Source organism: Pomacea canaliculata, linkage group LG1 (genome assembly GCF_003073045.1).
Source record: "Pomacea canaliculata isolate SZHN2017 linkage group LG1, ASM307304v1, whole genome shotgun sequence".
Taxonomy (NCBI): Eukaryota; Metazoa; Mollusca; class Gastropoda; order Architaenioglossa; family Ampullariidae; genus Pomacea; species Pomacea canaliculata.
This window is the reverse complement of record NC_037590.1, coordinates 3,525,611-3,541,423: the sequence shown is the minus strand read 5'-3', so window position 1 is coordinate 3,541,423 and position 15,813 is coordinate 3,525,611. Positions and strand designations below refer to the sequence as shown.

Sequence of the window (15,813 nt, the reverse complement as noted above, 5' to 3'; positions counted from 1 at the left end):
CATGTAAGCCAGGACTGATAAAGTTTTCCCACCTGCCATTGAATGTAGGCCAGACTACATCGCGACTGTGAGTAGACCGTTTCTGGGAAAATCAACCTTCCTTTCAAGTAATCGAAAGCAATCAAACAATGTAGGTTTCCTTATGTCAGCTAACATGAATATACAAAAACATTTTAGAGCAAAGGTACTATAATAAACAACGTAAAAATTTATAGCTAGCCATAAACTATTGTGCAAAATGATTATTATTTTGTTATATTGTTATCACCGGGGATGAAAGGGACATTGGTTTTTTATGTACCAACGCCTTTTTCTGATGACAGGCAGGCTTGTCTTTCAACGAACTAACACTTCGCAGGTGTCGCATCAGTTATCAGAAGAATGTTTTTGAGGGTTGCCAGGTCAACTTTTTTAAAGGCAAGTTAAATGTTTTGGTCGAAATTAACCTTAAATATGAATCATATGCAGACTAATGTACAAACACCTCAACTTTGCCACACTGAACCACAGAATAATCACAATGAAAGTCAGTAACATGATGTCAATTTAAGAAAGGAAGCATGAAAAACGACAAAGTGATAAGGAAGAAAAAACCTTTATTATATCACAAAAATTTCAAATTTGTTTGGAGTGTTATATGCGCTTCGTGGCAATCTAAAGACAATTCCAAATAAAATATCTAGTATAGTATATCTAGTATAAATGGACGGACTCTCTATTGAGACGATATTGTTCGACACTACTCGCAGAATTGATGAACATGGACTGAAACGTTTTTCATATCACAGAAGGCTAGTAAATGTATTTTGTAGCTTCTCTTTGTCTCTCTCTCTCTTGCTTATCTGTCTCTATCTCTTTCTCAAAGTTATAAAATCTTGGGCAACGTGTTTATGTTGAGTGGAGGACACATAAAGAATTTTTGGGCACAAGATGTACAGATCCTAACTGCCACACCATGGTCTCTGTCCCGTGCTGTACGCCCAGGGGCCACCGAAGTGATTTCACACTGTCCATGAAGACAGAAAGATGATACACGTGTCACACGTGCGTCTGAAAGAGTGAAACGACATTGGGGACCAACTTTTGATGTTCAGAACTCCTGTCGGGTTGTTGGCTCAGTGACTCAGTTGTACAGAAGACTGATTGATATAGAGAGGACCAAAAGTTCCTGATGCGCAGTCACGAGTCCAGTGACCCGTTAGTCCATGAAATCGTTGTCGACGGTCAGCCAGAACTTCGGGTCCAGTCCCGTGTTGGGTTTACGCCGCGTCGACAGTTTGACCTTTGTCTTTTTCGCCTCGGTGAAGAAGGTGGGGTCAGCGTCCATTGGATAGGACTTGGTACCGTCAAACTCTTCTTCTTTAATCCTCTGCGCCTTTTGAAAAAGAGATATTGCCAGAATTAATGATATTCAATCACACTCGTAAAAAAGACTTTCGGACACGTAAAAACTACCCGTATATTACCCGTGTATTGTATCCATAATCTAGGGTATAAAATTTCCTTTACTACTCTCTCCTCCATCTGAAAGCACGTTACTGATTAATTAACCAGTTGGAAAGTACATTCTAGCACACATCAACCTGACTACCCTGTCGGCGCCATCAGTTGCTATGAAAATGATCAACAACCTGGACTGTATTGTCACCTCCATCCGACTGCATGCTGAGGATTTAATCACCCAGTTGAAAAGTCATCTCACCTGTTCCAGCTTCTTCTGTTTACGAGAACGTCGATGGCTCTTCTTGTCCTGGTTCTGTCCAGGGAGGTGGATGGCGGGGAAAGGGACATAACGCTCGTCATCAAGCTCTCCCGTCTGTGCGAAGCCGTTGGCGAATGTCGGGGTGTCGTACAGACTTTCGTTCTGGAAGCCGACGGAAGAAATAGTGCCGCTGTCGTATAGTCGGCTGGTGGACGAGGTACGATCGTCTGCCGTGTTGTCATCACCTCCTGAGTTCTCTGATCTTGGGCTGGACGTACTGCCACGGCGACGCCACTTCCTGCCACCGCGCAGCAGCTTGGACTGTTCCGGGGCAACACTTCCGTTAGATATCATGTGAAGTGCGGCGGTCGAGGCGAACATCTGGCCACTGTCTGTGCTGTTGATGTCGCCTTGCTTGGTCAACACATCCTGGCTGCCCTCACTGCCAGTGTCTGTTGTCAGCCAGCAATCCAGTAGACAACATTAAACACATTATGGTTATATATAACAATATAAGACCCTTGCGATACCCTTCGCTCTGGACAAGGCGATTAATGATGATAAGAATAACAATAATGACGATAGTATAACATGTTTTAGAGCATCGCTTGCTATGTGCAAGTATACTCCTAATAATACGTAATCAGAGCAAGAAAAGAGAAACAATTGAAATTGTGGAAAATGGATATTAATATTAAAATCAAAATTAAATCCAAATTTAATATCGGGCCCCTAAGCAAAAGAAAGAAATGTCAGGCAAATAGAAAATATATTAAAATATAAAATTAATGCTATCTGTATCCCAAATGTACTCAAACATTCATTCACTCTTACGCTCTCATTCCCTCCCTTATTCCTTCTCAGCCTCTCTCTTAAATCCCTCTTACCCTGAGGCTGTTTCTCTTTGGGATGGATGGCCTTCTTACTAAACTTCCTCACGAGGACCGTGAGAACGACAAGTGCGACTAAAACGACAGCCACCACCACCGCCAGCACGATGACGATGATGATCACCGTGTTCTCCTCCTTGTCGCCATTTGTCGGTTTTTCTGGTGTTGGTGTTGTGTTTAAGGGCACGGAATTGTCGGGAATTTTGAGAAGCAGTGACTTTATTGACGAACGACTCTGATGTGATATCTCCGTGGCCTGTAAAATAATACCGCTGACCGTCACCACCATGTCAACATGATACACTTGAATCAGGAATATGAAGTGGTCCCAGAACATCAGCATTATAAGGGGAATACCTGCTACAAGCAACCGACACTTATTTAAAATCTGAGGGCTAATTTCACTGGATATCCGGGTTCTTTGTAGACACTTCACACAGGAAATACACAGTTTTAAGGTGTTTCGTGTGAGGGAATAGAAGCACTACTCTATGCATTTTCCTACACCTGCCTTTTAAAGTCTCTTGTACCTCAATTTTAGCTATTGACAAGATGCAAGACTTTTGAAAGCACGAAGGTTGTCACCTCTATGGTCAAAAGGATTTCGGAATCGTTCACGACACCCAGAGGCTTGATAATGGAGAATTCACCAGTGGAGCTGTTAATGTGCAAGTTGTTCGTATAACGCTGGGTTGACAAATCTGCGAGACAGAGATCACCATCATCATCATTACATCATTATAGTCAGCATCATCATAATACACGCACCAGGTAACAACACGTAACAAGCATGCACTTACGCGCTCGACCACACACACAGATATACATCACACAGATATACATCACACACACACACTATCGCAAGCACGCACGCTCACTCTCGTACCTACCGTGCTTGATGGAGTAAGACACAGCGAAACCCAAGGTATCGCCGTCTCTGGCAGTGATGTTTCCAGGCGAAATGTTGGTCACCACCCCCTGGAAGAAGAACGTAGCAGCTCATGGAATAGATACACATGCAGAAGTGGCTCACCGGGAAAAAACAGCCTAATAAGCAGTAAACGAGTAAAAGCTTTTCCATAACTTGTTCGGATATACTGCTTTACTTTTTGATGTTTTACTGCCTTGGCTTGATGCTTGATGTATTACACCACTGCATTGAAAATTATGTGCAAATTTTTAATTTGTTTCCGAATATAAGTCGTTGTCAGGTATTTTGGGCAACCAGAGCTAACCAGGTTTTATGTTCAAGGACTTCAGAAAAATAAAAAGTACAAAACTAGGAATATAAGAGAACTACAGATAACATAAGCTTCACCGTTTGTGTGCTAGTGATAGAAGCCTTGTAGCTGCCAACGCTACATCCGCCAGTACATCCGGGATAGTAAAATACCGGCGGAAGATCATCCGAATCCAGGATGTGAATGGTAAGAGTTGTCTGATTAGTCAATCCACCTTGGTCCTTAAATACAGTGGTAAAGTTATTTCAACAATAGTTCATCGTCAATGAAGCTGAATTTTTTCATACAGACAATTTAGTATTCAATAAACTGTCGTACATTTTGACAGATGTAGTAGCTGTTCAAACGATTGTTGCTGTTACATGTTGGTAGTTGAGATTCAAATAGAGACATGTGCAAAGTGAAACAGACCATGCAGGTGGGGAAAGAGAAGAAAGTTCATACTCAGGCTACACACAGACAAAGCAGTTAAAAAACAGAAACTAACCCTGGCGCTGACGTTGAACACGACAGACGCTGAGCTTCCAGCCGGAAATCTCTCAAAGTCCAAAGTCGATTTGACAACTATAGTGCCATTTATAGAATATTTCATCGTAAACAGAGTTCCTCCATCTACCTGCAAAGGACATGCCACTTTTTTTTAAACCTTCATTGACACGTAAAGGTTAATCAGTGTGCAAAATACATTTACATTTGTTGAATTCATAATACATTATTAAGTACCAAAACTCTGTTCTGCGTTAGTGGTACATGTCTTTAAACATACCATTTCTCACCTGGATTTTGGAAAGAGGTTGAACATAAAGTTTTTCTATTGACTACAGCCTTTAGAGACTTGGTAGTTCTAATTTAGGTATCTCCAAATGGGATTTTTCTAACACAGTTAAAGGGAAAAGCAAATTAAATGGCAAATTTAGCTTAAATGATAGATAATGACCTTTTGAATCATTTACGAGCAGCACTTCGGAAACCAAAACGATTGTTTGTTTACAATAGGGTCTAAACACATGTCTGAAGCGGTTCAAGTAGCCGCCATGTTTGTGTTGTCGAGTGACCCCTGAATCACCGCGCGCGAAAGGTTAATCTCCTGAGAAGGGGTCATCAGAACATCCAGGACACTTTTTGTTGTCAAAAAGGTCCTCCAAGAACTGCTGACAGTTGATTTTTTTTTGGTCCACTGTGTCCGCCTATGTCAGGGATTATACTTAATTTGATATTTTTCTGCGAAGCAGTCCACGAACATGGCCGTCTTCATGGTTAGTCCCGATGCTGGGTTTTAGACATGAGTGTAAGCAAACGGTTGCTTTACAACTTAAAATTTTGATCGGACGTGATTTAGAAAGTCAGTATCTATCATTTAAGCATGACTTAAATCTTCCTTGTCCTGTGCTTTAATCAAACTTTTGTATTTTTACTTTAAATATCTCTGTTGATACTTCGAGAGGGAGAAAAGAGATATCAAAAGACAAGTATGCAGTGTTCAACCTCAGAGAAAAGACTTCCAAGAAGAAATTTTTTTGCAGTTTTTATAATTTATTGTGTGTGATCATGCTGTAGCAAATAAACTCACAATACTGTTAGGCTGGGAAACGACCATGGTAAAACTGAAGATGTCTCCGGCGTCTCTGACGACCACATCGCGGTCTGTCGCATTGTTCTTCAGGGTGATAACCGTTGTGTCCACAGACGTGTTCTGAAAACAGCAAACATTAGATGCTATAATTTTACACAGATACTGTGACAGACTTCCAGACTTGATAACAGTTCAACAACAGCAACAGCAGCAGCAACAAAAATTTTCACATCGAAGTACTGATACTTTTTTGTATTTCTTTTAGGCCCTTCGCCCCTCCTAGGGCATAGGCCATCGACTACAGTCTTAACTGTTACTCCTCCTTTTTCAGCCGGGCTTGGGACCGTCCTTGGCGGAGGGCGGCCAGCCAAATCAACAAGGCAGCCAGTCGACCAACCGACCAGGTATTAACCAATAAGTCCCTCGTCACCCAGCCAGTCAGAACCTAAGGTTGTTCGATAGAAATATTTTACACAAAGTCGTACGATCAAAACCGCAGCTGTCACTCCACTAACTGCAGCTGAGTAACATACGGGGACACAACTCTCACCTCCGGTATGTAGAGGACGAAAGGGTCTCCCAGGAATTCAGGATAAAACTCGTTGACGGGTTCAACAGTCAAGAAAAATTCGTACTGTTGACAGAATATATATTAACAGGATTGACATAGCCTATAGAAATACAGAAGATACAATGGGGACAGTGATCAAGAATATATTTCTCGTGACAGATGTGACACGAACGTTTACTACACTTTCAAAGCAGATTTTAAAGCGAGAGGCACCCATGAAAACGTTGACGGATGAAAAAAATATTTACTACTTACTAAAATAGCAGCTTAGTTAACCGAACAACATTCTTTTGCTTCTAGGACTAGATGCATAACACGACCTAGAGATGAAATAAAGTTCGGGGAAAAAGCGGGGCATAGACTACAGCAAAACAATGAAAGGCAGTAAAACAACTTACTGATACATCGGGGAGACCTGGTTCTAAGCACTTTAAAGCGAGCTGTACCAAGAACATCTTGTAGCCCTGCAGACGAGAAGAAGAAGAACAGAGTGAGTAATAGTTAATCTACTCCATGAATGAGCAGCCGACAGAACAGAATGAGCATGTATTAGATTTCTTGCTTAAGAATGTTTATTTATCACACTTACCGCTAATCATATCTGCAAAAAAACGATGTGAGATTTTAAACACATATGCAAGAAACCCACAGCTAAATCGTGAACAATAAAGGATATAAAGACAAAACAACAACACTTAAAAAAATGCAATAGTCCCAAACCCCTATACAGTTTCAGTTTTAATATGCCAGATCGAGTCATACAAATGTCTCCATAGCATTAATATTATATCTATATATAGTATTTTGCTGAAAAAATATGATAGATACTATCCACCCTGCTGTTTGGTCTTTCGCAGCTCACTTATCACTCTGTCCATCCGCTTTTATATCTCTCACTTTCACTCACTCATTTGCCTTCTCATTTCTCTCTTTCACACCTGCCTGCCCCTCGTTCTCTCCTTTTCTAACCTCCATGACTTTTACCCACAAGACGGTTAAGTCATCGCTCTTACCCATCTGTCGTATATGTATTCAAGGTCCAGGGTTTGGTTCAGAACGAGATTCACTCGACCGGCATCAAGATGAATTAACACTGCTTCTTGTACGGTCCAGTTCCTGAGCCCAGGGTCAGAGGGCGCAGGTGGTGCCGGTTTACTGCTCAGTTCAACTTTCCAGATGAGCACAGGGTCATAAGTCAGGTTTGCCAGAAAGTGTACTGTGAAAAGCAATATCTATCATTGTCCACGGTAAATGTATATATACATATGTTTTCAGTGTTAAGCGTATACCTATTTTTTAAATGTTATAAATTTCCTACTAGTCGCTAAATCCATCCTTTCTGTTATCGCCAGTGTGTCTGTCTGTACGATATACACCCCACGTCCATTTCCCAACGTGCTATCACTTAGGTCAAGGGGGTGGATATAGGAGGGAGGTACTATTAGTGCTGCTCCTTCTGTATAGGGTCGACAGATTGCATGCAGCCATTTCACTTGTGAAGCGATCCCTAGCTTTAAGTCTTAGCGAAATAAGATATACTTAGTAAATATGAATATTTCGGCCCATGAATAAGTCTGCGTGTTTTCGCCTACCTGCAAGTCTTGTTTTTAGTTCCTGAAATGACGTTTATATATATATATAAAGAGTGAGCTTTGAGCGCGAGTACAAAGAGACAGACCAAAAGGGACTAATTTCTATATATTTTGTCTGGAATGAGGTAGTTGTCACACGCAGAAACTTAACTTTTTATCCACAAAAGCACAAACGCAATTAAAATATCTACCAGGCGGGTCTGTCTCATTCACGCTGGCAGTACTGGGCGGATATTGTGGGCACCTCAGGCAATCTGTGGAAACAGAAATACAGTGGCGAAGATTTCAGTAAAATTACACGTGAAAAAGATCGCTTACAATTATCTTAGATGAAATCTCTAGATTCTTTCTCAACACACACACACGCACACACAGTTATTCACGTAGGATATCAGATGGTTGACTTTACCTGTAAATAAAGTAAGACTTAGCAAGATGCCAGTTATTATCCAGATGAGAAGACACAGTTGTTCCATCTTGAGCACTTCTGTACCTTGATGACAGTATATACACAGTAAGTATCTACACTGACAGCGAAGTCCACCTACACCACTTTGTCATCATGCCTCTTACCAGTCAGGTGCACAACACTGAAAGACTGCAAAGAATCGTCTGTTGGAATGTTGCATGTACCATTCCTTTCACTAAAAACTAAGAAACTTTATCACATTTCATTAACTCGCTTTAACTCAAGCAGGAACGAAACCGAAGTTATTCTACTCAGTTCTTTTGGGGTCTGTTCGTGTGAGGTCCTCTTGTAACAGTTTAATCTGCACACAAGTACACACTCAAGTGGTCGTCTGCCGCCAGTCAATAAAACTCAAACTTTCGGTCAGTTGTAGAAAAACTCAGAAAGTCATCGCTGTCAAAAGTGAGCATCGACATATTCTCATGTCTGGAAACCACAGAACTGTTTCTCCTGCTCCAGAAGGGTAGGTCTGTCGTCTGCCATCAGAATAGCAACGTTCGATCACAGCTCTAACCTTGCGATTAATCTGATCTGCACAAAGCAAGATGAAACGAATATCAGCCGACAAATAATAATAATACTGTTAAAATAATTGGCGTCTACAAGAAAATAAAAAGTGTATGTATGTTTAGGGTTAAATAATAATTACTGATGTCTGATTACAGCAGAAACGAAGTATAAAAATGTTATCAGAACCATGGTGGAAAAGATTCTGTCAAAAAAAAAAAAAAAAAAAAAAAATGAGGTAGATAGGCAAGCTTCGTAGAAATGGAACTTCAAGTATAACATCCCTTCCGGCACCCTTTTTTGTTCTCGTTCACAAACTTCAGTCTTATATGCTAGGATCATCTTTCCGTCCATATTAGAGAACATGTAGAGGCCGGGTTCCATAAATGACTTTCTAAAAACACTTGAATTACTGCACGACTGGGATTGAGGAGAAGCCTGCAGGCTGTTTATGAAACAGTGTTTCTTTAAGAAAGGAAACAGATAGTCAATGATAAGAATCTTTCTATCATGAATGAAGAGAATAAAAACAACGTGTTTTATACAAAGAATAAATCAGTCTGCAATGTTGGATACACAGCGTGGTCGATATTCTGTGATATATTATCATGTAGGGCCTTGTAAGCAGCGCAGAGCTCTAGCTGAGAAAATGTTTCTAGGGTGCTAAACCAAGAGCACTCAAGTAGGAAGGATCGCCAGCGGACCCCGCGTAGCGAGAACCAACATAAAAGTCAAATTAATGACATGTATGCTGGGGATTTCTCACCGTCGCCTACACTTAAGTTCAACTTCGTGCGCGGTGCTTGTGCAAGTGCTAGCATGCACAGCCCAGAAGGCAAACCCACAGCATCTGCTGTACACGAGCATTTGTTTTTTTCGAGAGAAGGTAGTTAAAGAAAATCGGTGAAGTGAATGTCTCTCTCTCTCTCACACACACATAAAGGTACAGGTGCAGTGAGAGGGTAATGCCTTGCTGCCATTGAATAACAGCTGCACTCCCGCTCTCACCTTCATAATTTGTTCGTGTGACGACTGTGTTAAGGAGGCTAAACAGCATTTAGCGTTTGGTTGGTTTCAGGTGTTTTGCCATCCGCTTGCACCATCAACACTACGTGACACTCTTGCACCTGGAGGTTGACTTGGACAACAGCTCCTATATTAGTACTCGCTGCTACCGGCGACAGAACTGTTTACGCCTTGAGGAGAAAGAAAAAAGAATAATCGACAGAAAGAACAAGCCCCGATGGAAGGAAACAAAAATAAAGAAGAAAGTAAGAAAACGACTAGTCTACAAGATACACTATTGATAGTTACTTTTATATTTTTGGAAATGGACGAATAATAAAAACTTTTCTGAAAAGGAAAGAAATTGTACAGAAGAAGAAAAAAGACAGACAAGAAAAGCAAAAAGTAAAGATAAGAAACAAAAGTCAATGTGGAATTTCTCCTGTAGTTGTCAAGGTAGACTCTCTTGATTTTCTTTTCACTGTTATAGCCCTGGCGTGATTGTTTAAAACTGAATGCTGGAGCTAAGCCAGGTATGTGTCAAGATCATTGTGGTAGTAAAAGGGAAAGGTCGTCTTGGCTTCTTGTAGGGATAAGGAGCTGACACTGACAAATTGCTTAGTTTCACCTGGATTTCTAGTAGCTCCAATATATTGCATTGTAAATATCCGTATCTTTCCTATGGACATTATTTTAAACTTATCGCTGCTCTCCTGGGATAGCTACCATTGGAGACTAACTCTCTCTTTTTATGTTCTGCAGCATACAGACTCGCACAGAATATCGTTCAGCAGTTCACAAGCATTTATTTTTGCAACTGAGCTATATATTGCTAGGTATCCACTGAGACACTACTTATGAACCTAAAGGGAAATGTTTCCCGTAATGGTACACTTTGCTTTTGGGAGTCCTCGAACACAACTCCCGCTCCTATACAATCAGAAATAAATTTTGTATTGAGGTTCTTCGTTGGCTTCTCAGAGGCCTCTAGACGAGTCACGTGGTGACAGTGTCGAGATGTTAAACTAGCCCTCCTAACCCCATCATGGAGTAAACAGGTCATCAAGGTCGCCAAGAGTTTAATAGATCGATTATTTCGAATCACGTGACTTGAAACAACAGCTTGTCACTTTGGCGAATTGTGTACACCTTCTCGGTCTTTAACAAACACCTCATTTGTGTTTTGGGAAAGGATGACATTTTGGAAATAGTTAAACAGGGAATGAAATGAACTCACAGTGTTCATGTTTTTTAATGCGTGCCGGTATGTGCAATGTGCACATTCATACCAGCACCTCTACACATTCCGCTTAGCTCGACAGGCATCAAAACAATACAATAAACTCACTTTGCTTTTGTTACACCTGACACCTAGCCCTTCTATCCCTACACCTGGAACAGTTATAGAAAATGTGTGCTTTGTGCTTTGGTTTCCACAGACAACATCGAGGACAGTGCTTGGTGGAGGATTTATTGCTGTGGCCTAAACTGACTGTCGTTGTGTACTTTTAAGTCGCGGAGATTCCACCGGTAGATTCTCAAGACTTATTAAGCCATATCAATACACAAAAAAATATTGGAAATGTTAAATAACATCTGAGATGGATGAAAAAGGGAAAAAGACCATGTAAGAAGGAGTCAAATTATTTATATTCAATTTTTAAATTAAAATCCATTTGCCTCGTAAAATATAAAGAGCCCCAAATAACCTGAACACCATAGTTTCATTAGGTTGTAGCTCTACCAGCCAACATGCAAAGAGATGACTTTAATTTGGTGTAGTGCATTAACTGGTTCATAATCATGAAATATGTCGACCTGTCATTGTTTGATTTTTATGCAGAACGGAATCTAGATACCTGCTTTATGTCATCACGGTCCGTCCTTTGTGATGTGAATATCGCTGATATAACTCAGTATTCCATAAATGAAAAACCGTTTAACTATTTAGCATAAAACTTGACGTGCCTTATTCTGAACTGCATGTGACGTTACAGCTGTTACAATCAACGAACAGTCAAAACATGTCACATACAGGCAACAACCGCTACTTGACAAACTTAATTTGCTAACATAGGCTTCAGATAGATATATGCTTTTCGTTTGTGTGGGCTTAAGTCTCAAAAGTATCTGCTGTGCAACGAGATAGAAGTAGTCTGTTAGTAATGTATACAATGTAGATAAGAAGGTTGACTTGGTACACACGTGGTTGCTAGTTCTCAGGTCTCACCTGTTGGAGGAAAAACACTTTGTGCTGGACCCTACGAAGGCCGTGTAGCTGGCAGTAACGTATCTAGGAAACGTCACGCCTGTCTTACATTGTCCTCTTATCCCCCGTCACCTTCCCCTGGCGTAGTAATGTATTTTGTAAGAGCAGTTAGAATGCGAAGCTTAAGTGTCGCTTAACAGCACAAAGTTTTGATGAGTGGCAATTATGTAGTTCTCGTTACAAAGCTCTCTTCATACTTGTATCACTAGCAGTTGTTGTTGATAAGTATTTTCATGTATTGATGACAGTCCTGATGATACAGTCAAGAAGTCAAAGTAGGATGAAGAAAAAAAACCTAGCTTCAGCGTGCTTTGAGAATCCTTTACGATTTCTACAAGAGTATCCTGTTTATGTTAACTATATCAGTAGTAGTTAATGTATATATATATAATCGTTTACATTGCTAAAATATAAAAATCAATGAAATAGACAAACGAATTTTCCACACAGTTTCCTATAGTTTTTTTTGCCAGTGCATGTAAACTCTAGAAACATTTGTTGAAGAATCACATTAATAAGTTGTGAATCTAGGTATAGTGTAATATCAACTATTAAAAAGTTACATTACATAATACAACGAATGTTCCAGATTAGGGTTAGGGTTAGTGTATAGATAAATAATGCTGGTTACAAAGAGTATAAAAATCTTATAGAAAACTTCTCAGTAAGTCATAGTCTTTCATCCTAGAGAGAGATAGAGATGAGGTGTCATATTCTTTCTTTGCACCACCGTGACCTGTGTCTGACCCCAGAGTTCAATCGTGTGCACCATGACGAACCCTTTCTCAGACACATTTGAAATGGACATAAAGCGAAAAAGTGAAAAGCTTACTGATTTGTTTTTAAAGATTCCGCGACGGAGAGAAGTCTTACAAATCCTACATGGAAGTGTCAACACATATCTTGTTATTCAGTAATAGCAAATCGAAACAGTAATTAATGTTTTGGAATTTTCCAAAAGAAAGTTTGAATAAAAATGTACTCTCTGGTTTGACAATGCTGTGTGACAACTCGTACCTTTTGTCTCGCAGATATCGCAAGGTCCAGACTTTGTAGCTTGTGGGGAGTCCAGGCATGTACAGACGGTTAGTAATAGTGCTCCATCTCACATAATGGATCTGACACTGGATTTTCAAAATGTCTTATAACCCGAGAGCATCCATCGCTCGTGCCGCTGTTTGGCTGAAAACCACGGCAGGACAAATGCCAGCCAATGCTGTAGGTCAGAGGTGCCCCTACTCGAGGCTCAGTGTGAAGACATCTTGCCACTGTTGTGTGGCAGGCTGCTTATCAGCTCGTGCCTGGCTAGAGCTCTCATTGCTAGCCTGTGACGTCCTCGCTAGTCGCTCGACGGCCGCCACGTTCAGTAGACGATGTGCCCTGGGTTGCTGTGTACACTACGCTACCCACCCACCCTCTCTCACACGCAATAACAAGAAATACAAGTGATAATAAAAACAAAACTAGACAGTCTTTGTATAGAATAATCCTTTGGTATATTGCGGAAATAAAAAACGTCCTGTGAGATTACCAACGTCACGATAAAACTGTAATGGTCACAGAGTGGCTGTTATTATCGTCTCAACGTGCCAACCCACTGAACGTACCTTTCACTGGCCGCGGCGCTGATGGCTGTGAGCACGACGAACAATATTTTACTTTTTTATTACAGTCGCTTTACCTCACCATCGACAGGTGATTACAAGTCGGGGCATGCAGCAGTCTTTCCCGTGATGCAGTGTGGTAGAGGACCAAGAGATGTTCGTCTGGAGAAGAGTATTGACGTGATAAAAAGTAGATACGGTTAGAAAACTAATCGGATGACATGAAATTAACGAGCACGTGATCAGAGAAGAAATGTTAATGAATTAGGCCTTTTTGTAGAAACTGTCAAAATCGGACATCTCACAGAAACCTAAAACAAACGCAAGCTCCGCACACGCATTGTGCTCCATGGCAAATCATATACTGCACCGCCCACATCGTTCCGCGTGGTAAACTCACTGCAGCACCCGCATTATTTACAGTGACAACGCCCCTACAATATCCACCTTGTGATCGGGAGAGTACGCGCGCGCGCGTGTGTGTGTGTTCAGTTTGAACAGGATACATACTGACCATAAGTTATGAGCAGATCACGCGCCTAAGAATTGTAATGTACATCTGATCAGATTGTTCTTTTGTCTGAGTCAAACGCTTTCGTGCCCAATCACATGCAGTCATCCTGGCTGTGCTTGGGAACCTGGACAGCCGTATCTTAATTAGTTTGTCCTGAGCTGAAGGGGTTAAGCCTGTCAGAACCAGTCGACGGGTAGTCGATGATGTGTTTGTTGTCGTAGGCGAAGGCACGACGTGAGCTAATAAAAATGGAGATAGTGCCTTGACTTCATGATGTCGTCCCTGACTCGGACATTTGCACACAGGCTCGTCTTTGCGGCAGTTAAGGTTTGTTACAGACTATTGTCAACGAGCCTCACACTGCTGCTCACAAGCCAACATTCTGTACGAGAAACTCCAAACGAGTGAACAAGAGTGTAAAAAATCCAACAATAAATAAAACTTGGAAGAGCTAATTTTGGAGCTCGAGAAATAAAAGGAAAAAAATCCACAAAGACTTAATGGTAGATTAACTGAACATCCTGCACTTCTAATAACGTTCAGCCACGAGTTCGAGCAGAATAACAACATTGCCATGCTCGATACCGACATCATCAGAGGAGAAGACGGGCTGATCTCCAGTGTCTACTGCAAACTAACGCACACCGATGACTTCCTCCAGTTTGATAGTCAGCAGCATCAACATTAACTGGGGGGCTTTAGGGTGGTCCGCACGCTCACTCATCGAGCAATGACCATTTGCTCATCGAATGAAGCTCTGGAGGGAGAACTTCAACACTGAAGGATATGTATTAGCATTTCCAATTAAGACCGCTTTTTCACCTGAGATGCTCGGCGGCATGGACCCGTACATCAAAGGTAAGATCAGGAAGAAGGGGGTCACTGTAGTGTGCAGTCAACATACAACTACAGCTTTTAATCACTCAAGAAGGCGTGTGGATACATGTCAAAAGCTACAGTGAATGCTACTTTTTATCCTGAATGTAAAAGTTTAGTTTTCCTTCTACCAAAGAAAGAACTCATTTACAAACGAAGAAATAAAGAAAAGAACACACGAACAACGAAGGAAGGAACGAAAGAGTGAAAGAAACAAGATAGAAAATGAAATAGGGAATAAATAATTAAGAAACTAACAAAGAAAGAAAAAATGAGACTGACGAACGAAAGGAAGAAAGAAAGAAAGGAAGATTAGAAAAAGGGAAAGAAAGAAGGTTTGACAGCCTTTGTCAGCACAAAAAATCAGTTTCTGATGCTGAGTTGATGGAATTCCAGTGACACCAGCCGCCATGTTCCCGCAAACCAAACATTCAACTCTTCACCCCACATCGCGTGCATGCAAACTTGCGAGTGAAGACTGGGACAAGACAGTGCGGGTAAAAAAGAGACTGGCCACCAAGGTCTGTGTGGAAGTCGAAGCCTCTGACGCAAGCGCCATCAGTGTGCTGCCCCACGTGACCCACACACTTTGTTCTCGCACGAGCAAAGGCGCCGAGGAAAGGTCAGTGATGTCTGTTGCAATAATGTTTATTCTGAAGGTGCGTGATAAATGACGTCATGAATTTAAAAACAGTTAAAACATGTTTACACCACTAACGCCTTTTGCTTTTCAGCAAACATGGGAAGTGGGGGAGCTACACAAACTCTGTTAAGTTTGAAAACTTCTCAATGCAACTACAGAATCAAATAAATACACAGTCTGTTCTCTCTCTGTCGGAGTTTGTTCTTCATACACACAGAGTCTCAAAAATCACTAACATTGCACTTAGAGACAGTCAGGATCAAACACAACTTGCAATTTTGAAAATTTAATTCGAGATACAGAGTCATAAATATAATATGTTTAAATGCTAAATGCTATTCAGACATATAAACACAG

At 41.0% G+C, this 15,813-nt stretch overlaps 1 protein-coding gene across 1 annotated transcript; it reads right to left on the bottom strand.

Moving 5' to 3' along the window:
• Positions 1-576: 576 nt before the first annotated feature.
• LOC112555804 lies at positions 577-8,117 on the bottom strand. Its single transcript, XM_025224362.1, has 13 exons — positions 7,979-8,117; positions 7,761-7,823; positions 6,991-7,193; positions 6,376-6,441; positions 5,957-6,040; positions 5,404-5,526; positions 4,321-4,449; positions 3,911-4,054; positions 3,483-3,570; positions 3,178-3,293; positions 2,590-2,848; positions 1,703-2,154; positions 577-1,375 (listed from the first exon to the last, which is right to left on the bottom strand). The coding sequence occupies exons 1-13, from the start codon at positions 8,043-8,045 to the stop codon at positions 1,199-1,201; spliced, it is 1,971 nt and encodes a 656-aa protein (XP_025080147.1). The 5' UTR covers positions 8,046-8,117; the 3' UTR covers positions 577-1,198.
• Between the last annotated feature and the right edge of the window lie 7,696 nt (positions 8,118-15,813).